The sequence below is a fragment of the Odocoileus virginianus genome, chromosome 15 (assembly GCF_023699985.2).
Source record: "Odocoileus virginianus isolate 20LAN1187 ecotype Illinois chromosome 15, Ovbor_1.2, whole genome shotgun sequence".
Classification (NCBI taxonomy): domain Eukaryota; kingdom Metazoa; phylum Chordata; class Mammalia; order Artiodactyla; family Cervidae; genus Odocoileus; species Odocoileus virginianus.
Window position 1 is genome coordinate 65,006,959 of NC_069688.1, and position 19,345 is coordinate 65,026,303.

Sequence of the window (19,345 nt, forward strand, 5' to 3'; positions counted from 1 at the left end):
TACTTAAGGAAATCTGTGTTCAGTTATTAACTGACTATGGAACAGAGACTTCACTGTACACACACAACAAAGATGACAGACAAAATAAATAGTTCAGAAAAGTAACTAAGCAAGCAAGCAAGTTCAAGAAACAACAAATACCAAGGGAAGGATTATAATATTCACATATATGATATTCAAAATGTGCTGTTTTCAACAACAACAGAACAGTCTGACACACACAAATAAATGAGACAGTGTGCTCCAAACACAAGGGGAAAGCCGTCAGTAGAAACTGACCTTAAAACAAGCCAGATGCTGGACTTACTGGGCAAATATTTTAAATTGGCTATTTTAAAATATCTTCAAACAGCTAAAACAAACCATTTCTAAAACAGTAAAGGAAAGCATGAGAATAATTTCTCACCAATAGGAAATATCAATGAAGAGAGAGATTTCATGAAAAAAGACCTAACTGGAAATTCTGAAGTTGAAAAACACAATATAATAACTAAAATGAAAATTCACTAGAGAAAATCACCAACAAATGAGCAGGCAGAGAGAAGGAATCAATGGGTTTGAAGATAGATCAACTAAGATTATCTAGTCTGAGAAGAAAAAATGAGGGAAAAAAATGAACAGAGTATAAAAGACCTGTGTGAGACCACCAAGCAAAGTAACACATGTAATTGGACACCCGAGGGAAGAGAAAGAGACCGCAAGAGGAAGGGGAAGGGGCAGAAAGAATATGTGAAAAAATAATGACAAATACTTCCCAACTTCAATGAAAGATATGAATCAACAAATCCAAGAAGCTCAATGAAACTCAAGCTGGAAAAACTCAAAACATCTACACACATTTTAATTAAATTGTCAAAAGACAAAGAATCTTTAAAGTAGCAAGACAGAAGAGACTCATCACGTACAAAGAATCCTCCATAAGATTAACAGCTGTTTTCCCATCAGAAACCATGGTGCCCAGAAGAAAGTAGCATATTCAAATTTTTAGGAGAAAAAGAATTGTTACCCAAAATTTATAAGTAGCAGAACTATTCTTTAAAAAAATGAAGGAGAAATTAAGAACTCCCTAATAAAGAAAAACTGAAAGAATTCATTGTCAGTAGACCTGCCTCACAAGACTCGCTAAAAGGAGACCCTCAAACAGTAATGAAAGGACACCAGACTGTAATCTGAACCAACGCAAATAATGAAGAATAGCAGTAAAGATAGCTACATAGGTGAGGGTTAACCAGTATGAGTAGTTTTAGTTGTAACTCCTCTTTTTTCCTTTTTATTTAAAAGGCAAGTATATGATATAATCACTATAAGCCTGTGTTTACAGGCACACATGCCCAAAGATGTAGTTTATGCACTATAAAGGGAAATGGGAGATATATAGAAGCAAAGTTTTATATAATATTCAAGTTGTTTGTATTAATTTGAACTAGTTTGTTATAATTAAATCGTTATTTGTAATCCCCAAGGAATTACACTAAGAAAATAGATTACATAGTGAAAGAAGCTGCAAGGGAATTAAAATACTACACTAGAATGTATTTATTTGCTATTTATCTACTAACTTTTTGAAAGAAAGAAGTAATGGAGAAATCAAGGGAAAAAAGACATAAGACATATATTATATAAAATAAGCACCAAAATGGCAAATACAGTAAGTACATTACATATGAACAATTAACTTCTCCAATTAAAAGGCAGAGACTGGGGGAATGGATTAAAAAAAGAAATATCTTATTTTATGCTGTCTACAAAAGGCTCATGGTAGATTAAAGCACAAATATAGATTGAGAATAAACAGATGGGAAAAGATACTCCATGCAAAATGTAATCAAAAGAGAGCTGAGGAGAGTAGCTATACAAACACCAAAGTAGACTTTAAGACAGAGATGTTGATGTGTAAGTGACGGCAGGAAAACTAAAGTGAACCTCTAGCCTCTAATTGACTAGAGCTTGGGATAGAGGTCACAGCTAGAAACACACGTGCCAGCAGGACCGCTTCAGCTGTAATCCCCATGCTGACTCAGAGCTCAGAGGATGTGTTTAGTGAATGTTAGTTGATTGAATGAATAAGTTTATATGAGCAATTTAAGTCATTCTCTCAAAAAAAGGATAGTTGGAGCTATAATTTAAAATGATACCTATGAATAGTATAGAAAAGAGAGAGCAAATAACTGAATTATTAAAAATCGGGGAAAGATTCACATTTATGAGTCAGGAAGAAGACTAAGCCCTCCAAAGAGAAAAAGATGCAAGAGTTGGGACTGACGGAGCATGGGAGAATGGTGGAGCGCGACAAGAAGCAGCCTTTCCAAAGAGCAGGGGACAGACACATACTGTGTTAATGTAGAGAGTATGTGCGATTGTTGGAGGAGGTGGTGACCCGCTCCAGTGTTCTTGCCTGGAGAATCCCATGAACAGGGGAGCCTGGTGGGCTACACAGAGAGCTGGACACGACTGCAGCTATACATGTCTTAACACACATGTATAATTTGTACTTAAGCATATATGACCCACTTGGGTACATTTCATACATATAAACATACTACATAAAACCATGCCATGTGCCACCCACATGTCACCCTTTCGGTGCTTCACAGAGAAGCCTGGATTGGAGATTGTTTCTGGATGCCGAAAAGAAACATTTACCCTCCTGATATCATAAGTGATACTGTAGAGACAGCCTGCAGGAGCCTGTGAATATCAGAAATGTTCAGGAGAAGGATTCATAATCAGAGGCATTGCCTACTTGCTCAGTGTTCGAACATCTCTCTTCTGAATAACACTTTTACTGTTTTGCCCTGTCTGTACTCCGTAAATATATACTGTCTTTTTTTTTTTTTCCTAAACAATATCTCCAATGTCTTCTGTAAAGTGCAATAAAACTTCTGGTCAGCCAGGAAACAAATGATGTGAAGTAAATTTGAAGTTGAAGTATTTTAGCTAATTTAAGAAATACTGTGGATCACAACAAAGTGGGAAATTCTTGAAGAGATGGGAATACCCGACCACCTTACTTGTCTCCTGAGAAAACTGTATGCAGGTCAGGAAGCAACAGTTAGAACCGGATATGGAACAGCTGACTGGTTCAAAATTGGGAAACGAGGATGACAAGGCTATATATTGTCACCTTGCTTATTTAATTTATATGCAGAGTGCCTGCTCAGTCATTCAGTCATGGCCTACTCTTTGCAACCCCATGCACTGTAGCCCACCAAGCTCCTCTGTCCATGGGATTCTCCAGACAAGAATACTGGAGTGGGTTGTCATGCCCTCCTCCAGGGGATCTTCCCAGCCCAGGGATCGAACCTGAGACTCCTACCACTCCTGCACTGCAGACAGATTCTTAACGGCTGAGCTATCTGGAAAGCCCATTATATGCAGAATACATCATGCAAAATGCCAAGTTGCATAAAGCACAGGCAGGAATTAAGATTTCCTGGAGAAGTATCAACAACCACAAGTACAAGTGATACCACTAGGACTTTAGCAAAGAGGAACTAAAGAGCCTCTTGATGAAGGTGAAAGAGGAGAGTGAAAAAGCTGGCTTGCAACTCAAAATTCAAAAAACTAAGATCATGGCATCCAGTCCCATCACTTAATAGCAAATAGAAGAGGAAAAAGTGGAAGCAATGACAGATTTTATTTCTTGAGCTCCAAAATCATTGCAGATGGTAACTGTAGCAATGAAATTAAAAGACACTTGTGCCTTGAAGGGAAAGCTATGACAAACCTGGTCAGCATATTAAAAAGCAGAGACATTACTTTGCTGATAAAAGAACTCTACATTCAAAGCTATGGTTTTTCCAGTAGTCGTGTACGGATGTGAGAGTTGTACCATAAATTAGAAGACTGAATGCTGAAGAACTGATGCTTTCAAATTGAGGTGCAGGAGAAGGCTCTTGAGAGTCCCTCGGACAGCAAGGAGATCAAACCATTCCATCCTAAAAGAAATCAACCCTGAATATTTATTGGAAGGACTATTGCTAAAGCTGAGGCTCCAATACTTTGGCCACCTATTGGAAAGAGTGACTCATTTGAAAAGACCCTAATGCTGGGCAAGATTGAAGGCAGGAGGAGAAGGGGACAACAGAGGATGAGATGGTTGGATGGCATCACCTTCTCAATGGACATGAATTTGAGCAAACTCTGGGAGGTAGTGGAGGGCAGAGGAGCCTGGTGTGACAAGTCTGGGTCAAAAAGAGTCAGACATTACTTAGCAACTGAACAGCAACAAGAAATACCTTCTCCAGCAGAAACATCAGTATGTATCTTGAAGAAATGAAAAGTAGAGACATGAACTAGACTTTGACCAACAGTTTATAAGTTGGTTCCACTGGACTGTAATGTAATGCTACCGAGGTATCCTTATTGGTCCTAGCTTCTCTGGAATTTTTCCTTTCTCTTTTTCTTTCTTCTTGCTTGGACTCCTAACTTTAACAGATTATTCACTTTGTTTTAATAAGACGTAAACAATTGTGGTGTGTAAAGTATCTACTACTCCAGTTTCTACTAAATAAATCAGTGCTCAGACTCAGTGTTTGCCAAGAAGGAGGAAATGCTGCAGTTCAGACTTAATCATTCTCAGTGGGTGAGTGGGCATTTGCTATTTGAGGTAGTATTTTAGATTTAGAAGGCCAACATCCATTCTGTCTTCTTCAGGTAAGATAACCTTGATTACGCTTTAGCAAACCGCCCTTCCCGCTTCTCAGCTCATGAGCATCCAGGAAGCTTGGCCAATCAAATATTCTGGCTTTGAAATTTGATCCTGAACGGGATACCAGCTTCTTCACAATGGCCGCAGCTTACCTTTCCTTGTTGTGGGGGACTGAGTCCCTCAGTCTGAGCTCCAGGGCCTCTGGTTTCATTCCTCTGATTTGCACTTCCAGCATTTTCTTTGATTATGGAAACTATCCAAATCACTTCTAAAGAATCCAGGCTTGTCTCTTAAGTTGTGCTGAGTGTGCTGCATGCATGCATGCCAGTTGCTCAGTCGAGTCTGACTCTCTGACCCCACGGACTGTGGCCCGCCAGGCCCCTCTGTCCACGGGATTCTCCAGGCAGGAACACTGGAGTGGGCTGCCATGCCCTCCTCCAGGGGATCTTCCCTACCAGGGACTGAACCTGTCTCCTGCACTGGCAGGCGGAGTCTTTACCGCTGAGCCAGCAGGTGTTTCTTATAGCCAAAGAGGAGAAAAGCCTGAGAGATACATTGGAAAACACTTTTATTTAAAAATACAAAACAGCCCTGACCAAATGGAGATCCACCCCTGGGGTACCACTGAATGCAGTGAAACCAGCTATTAGCAAACATCCCGGACTTTGTAACTTCCAAACAGAAGTTTTTCCATTCTAAGATGCCTTGCTGGAAACATATTTAGCTGACTGATTAGTACCTTTATTCTTTTGAATATCTCTTCAATCTAAGGATGATTTATACCTTTTCTCTCATTTCTTTCACTCCTTCCTTATTGTCAACAGAGGGGTAGGGTAGCATTATGATTTTATTTCATTGTGTTTTGTTTCTTTTTAGAATAAGAGGTCACCTTTTACAAAATTTGTTTTGTTTTGAACACAGGCATTTTAGTACTTCAAATCTACCTGTGCACTCATTGATAATGAGAAACTGATCTTCTTGCCCAAGGCTAACCAATAGAAATATAATGTGAACCACATATGTAATTTTCAATTTCCAAGTAGCCACATTTTAAAATGGTGAAAAGAAACAGCTGAAGTTAATTTTAATAATATATTTTACTTATACATTTAAAACAATATTTCAACATAAAATCAATATAAAGGTATTAATGATTCTTATTATACTAAGTCTTTGAAATCCAATATATGTTTTACACTCAGAGCACATCTCAATTCAGATGCAAATTTTAATTAGAAATACTTGCTCTGTATAGGGCTTCCCAGGTGGCTCAGTGGTAAAGAATCTTCCTGCCAATCCGGGAGATGCAGGAGACCCTGGTTCAATCCCTGGGCTGGGAAGATCGCCTGGAGGAGGAAATGACAACCCACTCCAGTGTTCTTGCCTGGAGAATCCCATGGACAGAGGAGCTTGGCGTGCTACCTGACTGTATATATATGCATATATATTTAATGCATGCATATACATTAAGTACTTGAAAAACTAAATACCCAAGTTTTTCCAGCATGCTTAATCTTGTCAAATAACTGAATTGGACTAGTTTTTACGTTTAAATTAATTAAAACTGAATGAAATTAAAAATTCAGTCCCTCAGCTGCACTGGCCACATTTCACGTGCTCATTTCATATGGCTAGTGGATACTGTTTGGACCTCACAGATCTAGCAGAACTAGCTGGGAATGTGTGTTTAAGTGGCAGGAGAGAGATGTCCAAACATGTCTCGGGTCTCGTTTATGAGCTTTCGATGCCTGAGGTATGTTAGGATTCACTGAGGGCTTCCCAGGTAGCTCTAGCCGAGCGGGCTACAGTCCATGGGGTCACAGAGAGTCAGACACGACTGGGTGACTCAGCACGATGCACACGAGCTTCACTGAACTGTAGGTTTATTGTTTTCATCAAGCTTGGGAATTTCTCAGCCATTATTTCTACAAAGTTTTTTTTCTATCCTATTCCATTCCCTACCCCAAACAAGCCACCTCTTCCCAAAATTCATCCAGTCCACCACCAAAATTCCAGACTTCAATATCCTGCATGTTAGACAGCTTAATGTGGTCTCAAAGCTTATTCTTCTTTATTTGTTCCATTTTTTTTCTTTAGTGTTTTATTTGGGGTAATTTCTGTTGCTGTGTCTTTAAGTTTACTAACCTTTCCTTCTTCAGTGTCTAATCTGATGTTACTCCCATCTACTATATTCTGTTTTTCATTTCAGATAATGTATTTTTCACTTCTAGAATTTCAATTTGGGTCTTTTTTTCTTAGATCTGCCATTTCTCTCTTCATTGTGATCATGTTTTTTTCTTCTTTTTCAAACATATGGAGTATATTTACTGTAGCAATTTTAATGAACATACAGAATATATTTACAGAAGCTGTTTTACTATCCCTTGCCTTCAAATTCTATCATCTGTGTCACTTCTGAGTCCGTTCCTACTCTGTGACTTTTCTCTTGGTTATGGGTTGTATTTTCCTACTTTTTTGCCTGCCTGGAATTTTCTCATTGGATGCCAGACTTCGGGAATGTTATCTGTTGGGTGCCAGTTTTATTTTAGTTGTTCTCTTATTATTACTTATTAGCTTTTATATTCCTTTAAGCATCTGGGCGTTTCCCTGGTGGCTCAGAGGTTAAAGCGTCTGCCTGCAATGCGGGAGACCTGGGTTCGATCCCTGGGTCGGGAAGATGCCCTGGAGAAGGAAATGGCAACCCACTCCAGTATTCTTGCCTGGAGAATCACACGGACGGAGGAGTCTGATGGGCTACTGTCCATGGGGTTGCAAAGAGTCGGACAGGACTGAGCGACTTCACTTTCACTTAAGCATCTGGGGGTTTTGTTCTGGGATGCAGTGAAGTTACTTGGAAACGTTTCATCCTGTTGCAGCTTGCTTTTAACCTTTTTGTGGGTCTTCCCTGGAAGCTTAGACAGTAAAGAGTCTGCGTGCATTGCGGAAGACTTGGGTTCGATCCCTGGGTCGGTAAGATCCCCTGGGGAAGGGAACGGCTACCCACTCCAGTGTTCTTGCCTGGAGAATCCCATGGACGGAGGGGCCTGGGGCTACAGTCCACGGGGTCGCAGAGGCGACTCTGCTGACTGACACTTTCACTTTTAAGCTCTTTAGGGTGGACCCAGAACAGCCTTTAGTCTAGGCATAATTTGACGTCACTAATGAGGCAATATCCTTGCAAGGACTCGATCTGATGCCCTTTAGTAGGAGGTCTTCCCCGTGGCCGACGGAGACGCGTCCCCCTGCCCTGTGTGAGCTGTCGGGACTGACCTGCTTCTTCTTTCCGGGGATCCCTCCGTGTCAGTCACTTCCTCAGACGTGCACAGATCCGTCCTGAGCCAAAAGCTCTGGAGGGGCCCCTCTGCGGATGTCCAGCGCGCGCTCTCCCTTTCCAGAAATCTCCCCCTCGGCTCTCCTGCCCCTCTAAGCCCAGCAGGCTCCCGGAGGCAGCGAGCGGGAACCGGAAGCCTCCGCCTGCCCCCGTCTTCTCTGCGGCCTTCCGTCCTGTGTCCGAAAACCGTCGCTTCACACGTTCCCTTCAGTTTTCTAGTTATGTGAGAGTAGAAGGTAAATCCAGTTCCTGTTATTCTGTCATGACCCCAAAGAGGTGAAAACCGCCTTTCAGGCGACACTGATAAGCCTCTACTGAACGACAGCTGCAGGAGAGGCTGCAGGCACACCGGCGGGGCTGACCCGGAGGAGGCACCGCAGCGCGGCGCGGCGCGGACGGAGCCGAGTGCGTCACCGCCGCTTCCCGGCGCAGGGGCCTGGGGCGCTCAGCCACGCCGAGAGCCGCTGGTCCCCGCCGCCGGGCCGGGCGGGCGAACGGGAGCTCTGGTGAAACGTGGCCCGCCGCGGCGGGGACGGGGAGAGAACCCCAGGAGACAAGCCGCGGGACTGCGGAGTCGCACGACGCGGGGACTGGGGAGCAACGGAGCGGCAGCAATAAGAAAGGGGTCGTTCCAGCACAGATGCAACGTAAACCGGGACGGGCGGCAGGGGAGAGCGCAGACGGCTGCGAGCGCGTTTAGAAGGGAGACCCCGGCGAGTCTGCAACCAGGAAAACATTTCCCAAAACAAAGGACGTTTTAACTGAGATTGAAGAGCTAAGACGTGGTATCTGTGCTGGGGTGGGTAGAAAGACTGCTAAGAAGGGCGTCACATGCAAAAGGCCTGTGGCAGGACGGAACCGTCAGCCCTATCAAGTCCAACCCTTAGATTTCTCAGTGAAAAAACACAGACTGAGTTTATGACTTGCCTAGTTGTATTGTGTTCATGGCAGAGCAGGAATAGGATCCAGAACTCCTACCTCCAAGCCTAGCGTTGTTTCCATTCCACTGGACCTTGTATTCCCTAAGCTAATGTTGGGAATTACTAGATCATTTTCTATAATGATACTTGTCATTTTATGGTCCGTGATACATTTATGGGCAGCACATAATTTTGAATTTTACTTTCATTTAAAAATCATTATGGCCAAATTTTATCTAAGATATATTTTTAATTGCCTATATTTCTATGTATTTACAAAGAATATGACGCAAATTGTAAATAAATGAACGACAGAGCCCAAAACATAAAAGAATGAACACACATTTAGCACACTGAAGCCACAATAGCATCATAATGGCCTGGGAACAGAAATGCAGCTCCCTAAACGGCTCAATGACACCCAGGAGATTCTCGCTCAGCAGTGGAAGCTGTTAGTGCTTCCAGACATTTTGGGAAATGCAGCCATTGCCCCATTCCAAGCTTAATTGGCATAATAAATGTCAATTAAAACTCCCTTAAGATTTTAAATTGCAAAACTCAATGAAACTATTTATGTGTAAACTCACAAAAGACTTCTTTTTACAAGGAGCCTCGCCTAGGAAGAGTTGTATTTCTTGAACATTTACCCTGGGCTACAAATCTCCTAACGTGGACACACACTGCAAACCCGCCTTCACACAGGGAGGCCAGTTCTCTCCTCCATCTTCCCTGAACACATCACTCTTAAGTGGCTTATAGTCGATTATATGTTTCACATGTAATAGGATTCAGTTTTCTTTCAACAAATACATAGAGAGTACCAACCATGTGCCAGGACTGGAAATACAGCAGGGAACAGGGTAGAGTGGTCCCTCCTATCGGGATGAAGAGATCCTCCAAAAGGCTACCGGGAAGTGCCTTTTCATCTTAAAGGGATCCTAAATCTACACATGACTCCTTTAACTTTTACCTATGAGGCTTAAAAGACAATTATTCATCCAGTATAAATATAAAACAGAATCTGTAATGGTGTCAGTATTTGGCAAAAACAAGGTCATGCCTTATGTACAGCTCTGTCCAAAACTTCCGTTCTAAGTAGCCCAAGCTGCCAAATGTTGGATGTCATCATCCTCTCCTTCTGTCCTCCTAGAAGATGCTGGAACAAAAAAAAAAAGGATAAAAATCAGTCACTGGTGACATTCACACCTTCAGCACAGAAAACAAATAAGAATTACTTATTAAAAGGCCTATATTTATGAAATGAAAAATAAGTGCTAAAAGAGATGTGTGTGCTAAGTCGCTTCAGTCGTGTCCGACTCTTTGCAACCCCATGGACTGTAGCCCACCCAGCTCCTGTGTCCCTGGGATTCTCCAGGCAAGAATACTGGAGTGGGGTGCCATGCCTTCCCCCGGGGGCTCTATCTTCCTGACCCAGGGACAAACCTGTGTCTCTTCCGTCTCCTGCATTAGCAGGCAGGCTCTTTATGACTGGCACCACCTGGGAGCCCAGACATGCTCGTTACTCTTGGAAGTTTCTTTTTTCTTGGCTGTGCAGGGCCTGAGGGATCTTACTTCCCTGACCAGGAATCAAACCCACGCCCTGCAGTGGAGGCACTGCATCTGAACCACTAGACCACCAGGGAAGTCTAGAGGAGAGGTCCCCCCGAGATAGGCCTGGCCATCATTTCAGGTCAGTATTTGACCACGGGGGCTGGGGTGAGGCACAGACCTGCTCGAGAGCGGTGTGCAGAGGACGCGCTGGGCATCCTACCCGACCCTCTGTCTGGCTGAGCTGGGAGCGAGGAGGAAGGCACATTCGGAAGTCTGATATTTGTCATCTTCTTATTTAATTCTTCCTGCTCCAGTTCTTCAAGTTCTGCCATCAGCTCATCCTGAACATAGGAGAAAGAAAGAATTATGGAGTTAACGTTTCAAGAAGTGGGTTTCCTCAAACACAATAACAAAAACATCTGCTACCCAATTGATATGTGAGAACCCAGTGAAATGGAATATTTATTTTAAGACTAAGTCTTTTTTGCAACACTGAGCAATAATTAAAATATGAATATTTGGGGTTGTGCAAATTTGTTGTAGCTAATCTTATAATACTTCAGTCAACAGCTTTTTTTTTTAAAGTAATTTGTGCTAGCTGAATATATAACCTCCAGAGCTTCTAGAAAATTTACACTTTGCCTGTCATTTTTGCAATGTAACTTTTATGTTCTACTGTTAGGAATTCAGAATCTGTGAAACTTTAATTAGAGGAAATATATATTTTCATTTTGGCTAATGCTACTGAAAATAAAACAGATATAGCAAAACCTTAACATACCAAAAATAAAAAGAATCAAAGATACTATGGCTCCTTTGTTAAACTGCCAAAGCCAGTAAAAACCATGCTGTGTGTTTGAGTTAAGAATAACTCCAGGTAGGTACATTGTATTTCTTTCTGTTAGCAATAGTCCCACACAGTCTGGTTTAATCTTAAACTACTCTGTCCTGAGAACCTTAGAAAAGCAAGTGCAGGTTGAGACTTTGAGGGTAAAAGTCACCTTATGACAGAAATGATATGACTTGAGATGACTAGCTCAGGCCTAACTGGCCCCAAGAGTCCTCAGGTTGAGTCCAACCCCCTGAATGAGGTTGGGAGTCAAAACTAAACTTGTCATCATTATAATTCTCAGGTCGTTGTCATTAGAAATGACCTAGGGCACTCATATTCTACCAAGGAGACTTCTTCATGTATTCATTCATCACTGAACAAATTTATCGAGAGCTCACTCCTGGCCAGGCCTGAGCTCAGGGCTCAGGAGACAAAGTCCAATCAACAGTCCCTACATTTAAGGGGCTTTTTGAATGCAGGAGAAAGGCTCACAAACAAATAATTATTCTGTCTTAAAAAATGAGAGTAACCATACTATGGCCAAGAGTGGAGATCTTGAAGTCAACCACAACTTTGGATCAAGTCACCATGTATGAGACATACAGCGAGCTGAACTGTCTGAGAACTGTTATATCTACCTCAAAAAAGGAAATAAACGCAAAAACATATAGCACAAGGTTATGTGAAATAGTGCCGCAGGGTAGTTGCTGGCTTTACAGTTCTCCACAGGCTGAATGAATAAAATACCTTCAGAATGACTATTCTGACATCCTATTTCTGCTCAAAAGAATAATTAGGAACAAATACAGCAAATGTAGAAGCAGCAGAACATACTACCCTGCACTGAATGTGCCCGGCATCGCCAACAGTGCTTGACGGCTACTAACAGCACTGAAAAGACTTACATTTCCTACAAGTATGTGGTCACAGAATAACCATTTCCATCATTTTCAGATTCAGGTAATAAACACTTAATTATTCACTGGGGAAGGAATTTTAGAATGTAAGGAACTTTAGAAGAGTCTAGTGATCGTCATGTTCATTTTATAAATGAGAAGACTGAGGGTCCAAAAGTGAAGGGACTTCACAGAGCTCTCGGCGCGTGGCAGAGCGGGGCGTCCTCACGAGCCCAGGGCCCCCTTCAGCACGCCCTAAAGCCTCCAGACGCTCACCAGCCAGCCGGGGCAGGCGGACTTCTCCTGGGAAGGGCCGCCAGCAACACTCCAGGCTCGGCCGACCACAGACGGTCTCTGTCGAGTGGCCTCCCTGTTGCTATCGTCATTGCTGCCGCTGTCCCCACAGTCATTCAAACACATAAAAACCCTGTTGCTCCACAGGCCAAACAAAGACGGACCTCGGGAAAGACCTGGCCCGAAAGCCATCCTTTCCCAAGCCGTGGCCCACATCATTGCAAAAGCTGTTGAAAGAAGCCAGCAGACACAGAAAACAAGCTCATGGTTACCGAAGGGAAGGGGATGGGGTTACGTGAGGACTTTGGGATTAACATTCACACGCTGTCATGAATGAAGTCGATAACCAACAAGGACCACGGTGCAGGGAGCCCTGCTCAGTATTTTAGAATAACCTATAAGAGAAACGAATCTGAGACAATAGCTTTGTGTGTGTAACTGAATCATGTTGCTGGACACCCGAAACTAGACAACACTGGTACATCAATTACACCTCAACTTTTTAAAAAGGAGAATGGAGAAAAATGAGATGAAATAAAATAAGTATAGAAACAAAAAACGGTTGACACCCAATCCTCACTCTCAAGGATTCTGTGGAACGACATCTTACTTACTAGATGTGCTGTTTTTAACAGTACATGAATGCAGGAAGTCAGATTCTTTGCCACGCTAATCTGAAACATTTCAAAACATGCACCAGGCTTCCTGTGTGTGCTTTGAGGAGGACAATTAAAATTCACAGCACAGACTTCACCAGTATAATGATAGTCTGTTATTACTGGACTGATGAACCTCAGTGGAATGTGTGTGTTAATAAAGCCACTCCACGTTTGTTTCACAGCCCGGGTAATAAACAGGCCGCCCGAGCCCTGATTGAACAGCAGCGTGCTCTGTCTGTCCCGTGCAGAGTGACACCGTCTGCCCTGTTTTGCCCAGATGTGTGAGCACTCCATTTCTCGTAATGGGGCTATTTAGGAACCCGTCAACAATTAAACATCACTGACATTACATAATCACATGCTGCTTTTTTTAATAGCTGGGAACTTAATTAGGGGGCAATTTGCCAAACTGTATTAATCTTTCCTTTAAATCAGAGCTGCCAGCACTTCATTTCCCTCTTAAGACAGGTGTTTTTCTAACAGATACCATTTATTCTTTAGTGATATTAAAGGACATATGTAAGGAAGCCTGCTTGCTTCTCATGGTGGGAAGCTATCTTTTTTTTTTAAGATTTTTTTTTTTGATGTGGACCACTTTTAAATTCTTTATTGAATTTGTTACAATACTGCTTGCTTTATGTCTTGGGTTTTTGGCCCTGAAGCACGTGGGATCTTAGCTCTCCAACCAGGGATCGAACCCACAACCCCTGCACTGGAAGGTGAAGCCGTAAGCAGTGGACCTCCAGGGAAGTCCCAGGAAGAGCTGCCCTTTTCAGAGACCACGGGCTCCATTCTTTACACTGTGCTACCCACCTCATCAAAGTCACCGCCGAATCCAACCCGCTGAGAAAATGCTTCAGAGATTTCCTGGGCAATATCCTGTTGCTCTGTGATCTCTTGCATCAAATCATCTATTTTGTTCAGATCCCTGGGAAACAATGTTTTGTTGAAATATTGTAGAATTTTGCTTTAAAATTATAAATTTAGATACAATCCCCTATGAAAAGTGAGTCAATTTAACATAAACTCTTAGTTATTTCAGTAGGACAATAAACATACCTGATGATAACATTTATCAACTTTAAGAAGAATTTACACTTCAACAAATTAATAATTCTGTATGTGCACACATATTTTAAAGTATGTAAGCTAAATGGATAGCCATTACCTTCGGGAGTCACTAGGAGACATGCCTGCAGACCCATTTCAAAATTCTGTCTGGCAGCTGAGGGGCTAAGTGGTGCCCGACTCCCTGCGACCCCATGGGCTATAGCCCACCAGGCTCGGACTTTGTCCACAGGATTCCCTAGGCAGGAACACTGGAAGGGGTTGCCATTTCCTTCTCCAGGGTGAAAGGGCATATGAAACGGTTAAAGACATGCTGTGTATTAACTCTGCAGGAAGTGATGCCACGGGCCATCAAGGACCACGGCGAGTGAGATAAGCCAGGGCGGCAGTCAGGAGCCGCTTTCTGTAGAAGATGGACTCTGGAGACCAGAGATCTATTTTCCAGGATGCCGCGTGGCCCTGAGATCCTGACTTCCTGAGAACTTCCCCACGGCTGCTGATGGGCCGGGAGACAACGGATGAGAGCAGGGTGAGGCCTGTGAAGGCCGGAGAAGCACACCGTCAGCAGAGGGATCACAGGCCCAGGGCCGACGGCGACTCTCAAGCCAGCTCCTGGCGCCTGAGCCCCTCTGGCCCCTGAAGCCCCGTGGGCTCGGGTCCGAGTGCCCCGGCGGCCGCGGCCGCATCCCGTCTCTGTGTCAGCCCTCCAGCTCTGAAGCCAGGCCACGCTGATGGGTACCGGGGAAGTGACAAGTTTACTCATTACTGAGTCACTAACACTGAAATTGTCATCCCCAGTGGAATTAAATACTTTGCATGTTTTCCAAACTCCACATATAGGAAAAGCTGAATATTTGACAGCATTTCATGTAGTAATCAAAAAGAGAACGTCAACATCCTGCTGTGCTGTGCTAAGTCGCTCAGGCGTCTCCGCCTCTTTGCAACCCCATGGACCACAGCCGGCCGGGCTCCTCTGTCCCGGGATCCTCCAGGCTCCTCTGTCCGTGGGAGTCTCCACCATGGACCACAGCCGGCCAGGCTCCTCTGTCCCAGGATCCTCCAGGCTCCTCTGTCCATGGGAGTCTCCACCATGGACCACAGCCGGCCGGGCTCCTCTGTCCGTGGGAGTCTCCACCATGGACCACAGCCGGCCGGGCTCCTCTGTCCCTGGGAGTCTCCACCATGGACCACAGCCGGCCGGGCTCCTCTGTCCCGGGATCCTCCAGGCTCCTCTGTCCGTGGGAGTCTCCACCATGGACCACAGCCGGCCGGGCTCCTCTGTCCCTGGGAGTCTCCACCATGGACCACAGCCGGCCGGGCTCCTCTGTCCATGGGAGTCTCCACCATGGACCACAGCCGGCCGGGCTCCTCTGTCCCGGGATCCTCCAGGCAGGACATGGGCGCAGGCCGCCAGTTCCTCCTCCAGTAGCCCTCCGACCACCCCTTATTTCCGCTTCTTATATTTATAACAAATATACTAGGGTCATGTATTTAAAAATCACATGTGAAAGGTACAGCTAAAATACGGGCCCAGGAGTAAATTTTTCCCAAAAGGAACACCCGGGGAGGATGCGGCTGGACTGCCCGGGAGAAAGGCTGTGATTCTGGAACGCAGCATCTAAGTCACAGCAATGACAGAGGCGGTGACCTTGAGAGGGACTCTAACAATCCCCCAGAAGCTGTCAGAGCGACGGCTGATGGTCAGCTGGTTATCAGGACAGGAAAACGTCAGCAAAGCCGCCGTCACTGACCATGGCCTCTCTCTCCCCGCCTCCTCCCACCCACGGACCCATCTCCACGTCCCTCAGACACTCGTGGCCCTTGTACACCTTTGGCCCAAATTTCACCATCATATTTAAGCTCAGGAAAGGATTAGGGCCCAGGCATTGATTCTCAGTGCAGATAAAAAGCAGTCAGGAGCCCCACTACCGCTATGAATTCTGATGACTGAGCACTTACTTTACGCTGCGAACTCCTAACGGCAATGTATCTCATTTCTCATCGTCTCTCACAAGAACCACGTGAGGTGAGTGCGATTATTATCTTTAACTTACAGACAAGGAAACTGAATCGGGAAGAGACAAAGTATTGTCCAAGGGCAGTCAGTCAGGATCTGGGATTACAATCCAGAAAATCTGCCCCAAATCCATGCTTGTATCTATTATATTGTATGCCAATGGTTCTCGAACATCGGTCAGGATCAGAATCACTCAGAGAACTTGGTTGAAAACAAAAAGGCCCAGTCCCGACCTTTCTTGAAGGGGCGTGGGCATCTCGGCTCTCTTTAGTGGTGATTTCTGAGCCGTCCCAAAGTTTGAGCCTGGAAAGGAAAGATCCCCTGGAAGAGAAAATGGCAACCCACTCCAGTATTCTTGCCTGGAAAATTCCAGGGATGGAGGAGCCTGGTGGGCTACAGTCCATGGGGTCGTGAAGAGTCAGACACGACTGAGCGACTTCACTTCTGCAAAGTTTGACAGCCACTATGGTACAGTTCTAACACCTTCACGGATGTTACCATTTAAGCCTCTTTAAAACTATATGATGAAAATATTGGCAGGTGGAGTATCAGAGAACAGTGAGGCCTGGAAAACATGAAAGGCAAAATGAGTGCCCTCTATTTTCTCATGATCTTTTCTTTTGCTAATACCTTAAAACTTCCGCTCTTTCTCTGTGGGAGCATTCCATTCCAACCTGTCAAAGAGTCTCAGATGAGTAAGCCCATGCCTGCCCAAGCCATCAAACAGTTCCAAAGCTCTGAGGGAACCCAAGACTCAGAGGAGGGCTGAAGTCACTCACATGTTCTCATGAACGGCTTTCATGGCTTTCGCTGCAAGGCCCATGTTCTTTAACACCTCCGTGTTCGTGTATGAGTTTTCCAAGGCTTCTCTTTGGAACTCAATGGTGGAAAGTGTGCCGTCAATCTGAGTGAGCTGCTTCTCATACCTCTTCTTCCTCTTCAGGGCCTGTAATGCAGCTAAATAAGGGAGAAGCCACATTTATAAGAAGCTTTACGTAAACTCACTTACTCACGAGACATTTACTCAGCATCAACCATGGAGACCCGGGTTTGATCCTTGGGTGGGGAAGATCCCCTGGAGAAGAGAATGGCATCCCACGCCAGTGTTCTTGCCTGGAGAATCCCATGGACAGAGGAGCCTGGCGGGCTACAGTCCACGGGGTCGCAGAGGCGGACACGACCGAGCGCCAGATGAGTGAGTGAGTGAGTGAACCACGGACTCAGCACTTTAGAAACCCACAAAGAGGACCCCAGACAACGCTGAGGAACGTAGTGGCAGCATCTCTCTTGCAATAGCTTGTACAAACTGCCACTCCCTAAAACATTTTGTTATTCTCCCAAAAATCTGCCAGGTGTCAGAGGACGAAGAGTCAGAATACCATATTCTATAATATATACCACAGAAACATTTTCGTTAATGTTGGATTTTAGAAAAAGACTAGGTAAAAATAGAAGTACATATTGTGTAAGATGAAAATAAAGCTTTAGAGAAAGAACGAGCCTGAACGACTATCTATTTTAGCCCTATATTCTTTCTTCAGTTAGCAATGATCGCGCCATGAATAAACCTCACTGGCTATGACACTGCCACTGTGCAAAGTTATTCTTATTTCAAAGACAAGTTAGTTGAGACCCAGAGAAGTTATATGAGTTGTCTGATGTTAATAACACTCCAAAACCCAGCAAGCCAACCATGTCGTTATCCGAAGTGACTATGAGACAATCAGTAAGGTTACACCTAATCATAAATGTCATGAAATCAACAGAGTCACACTCAAGGATTAGATGGCATACTGCTGAGGGAAAAGACTGCTGCCTTCAGAAAAATGATATCCAAATTCCCTCCCATCAGCCTCAGCAAAATCTTAACGAGCATCTTTCATAAGTCACGAGTCCATTCGACTATGGCACCTTTGAAAGCACCCTGAAAAATAGGTAGGCCTTAAAATGTGAGTTTTGAAGAGGCATTTAGTGAAAGTACAGGAAAGAGCAGTAGAAGAATGCTAACATGAAGATAATCAAATGGAATTGACAGAAGAACTCAAATAGTTTTATGGTTCAGAGTGAAACGTGATTGCGACAGATTTCTGAGAGAAGGCTCTTCTCTGTTTTGAACAATTCCTTCTTGCACTTCCAACAGATTTAGTACATTTATTCCAACGCTTTTTGTTTGGTGCACAAAGACTCCTAGCCATTATACTTTCTGCTGGAGTTTTATTAGCGATCAATAAATAAATATTTGTTGTCATTGTTTGTTGTTTAATCGTTAATTTGTGTCTAACTCTTTTGTGACCTCGTGGACTATAGCCTGCCAGGCTCCTCTGCCCATGAGATTTCCCAGGCAAGAATCCTAGAGTGGGCTGCCTTATTACTTGCTATCCATTTAATCCTCTTTACCTTAAATTCCATTTTGTTTCATATTAACGTTTAATATAAAATTAGTACTTACATACTATATATTAGCATTAAAGAAAATTAATGTTTCAGCTTCTTTCTGTTGAATTTTACCTGTAATACTTCTATGTGGACCTCAATTTCAAACTTTAAAAAAAAATTTTTTTGGTATGCCTATAACAGGTAGAATATATTTGAATGTTTAATGTGTATGATTATTTTTAACCATTTGAATACTCTCCAACTTTTAAGGTAAGTTTTTAAGTTATTTTTATTTATTGTAATAACTGATATGTTGTCCAAAAATGGTCTTTTTACCATCATCTTTTTTGTGTCTTCTGTTTGTTATGCTTTTTATTTTCTTTTTGCTTTCTTGTCTATATACAGATTAATTTCCCTTTGTTCATTTTATTCCCCTTTAATTGTGGGATAGTTATACATACTAAATTTATTCTCCTACTGGATACTCTTGTATTTAAAATATACACATAAAATTAAACTTAAGCTTTCTATTCATGTTGAAAATTAATCAGTATCTATAAAACTAATTATTCCTAAACAAGATTGTCTTAACACCCCAACACCCCAAGTACTGAAATATCTTACTTTTATCAGTTCCAGATGACTACCAGTTTTAAAAATTATTCTTTCAATTTTTTAAGGAAATATTTCTTAACAGCTGCATTAAGCTTCATAGACACAATTTCAACAGTTATTTACACTAAACTGAGA

General features: G+C 43.3%; 1 protein-coding gene across 1 annotated transcript in view; it reads right to left on the reverse strand.

Annotated features, from left to right (window-relative positions):
• Positions 1–9,132: 9,132 nt before the first annotated feature.
• CHMP4C (charged multivesicular body protein 4C) overlaps positions 9,133–19,345 on the reverse strand; it is a 28,950-nt gene continuing 18,737 nt past the window's right edge. Inside the window, exons 2-5 of the mRNA XM_070477465.1 lie at positions 16,999–17,176; positions 13,948–14,062; positions 10,632–10,794; positions 9,133–10,058 (exon numbers count right to left, since the gene is read on the reverse strand). Of these exons, the coding sequence (XP_070333566.1) occupies positions 9,994–10,058; positions 10,632–10,794; positions 13,948–14,062; positions 16,999–17,176 (521 nt within the window). The 3' untranslated portion in view covers positions 9,133–9,993. The remainder of the gene's footprint in view (positions 10,059–10,631; positions 10,795–13,947; positions 14,063–16,998; positions 17,177–19,345) is intronic.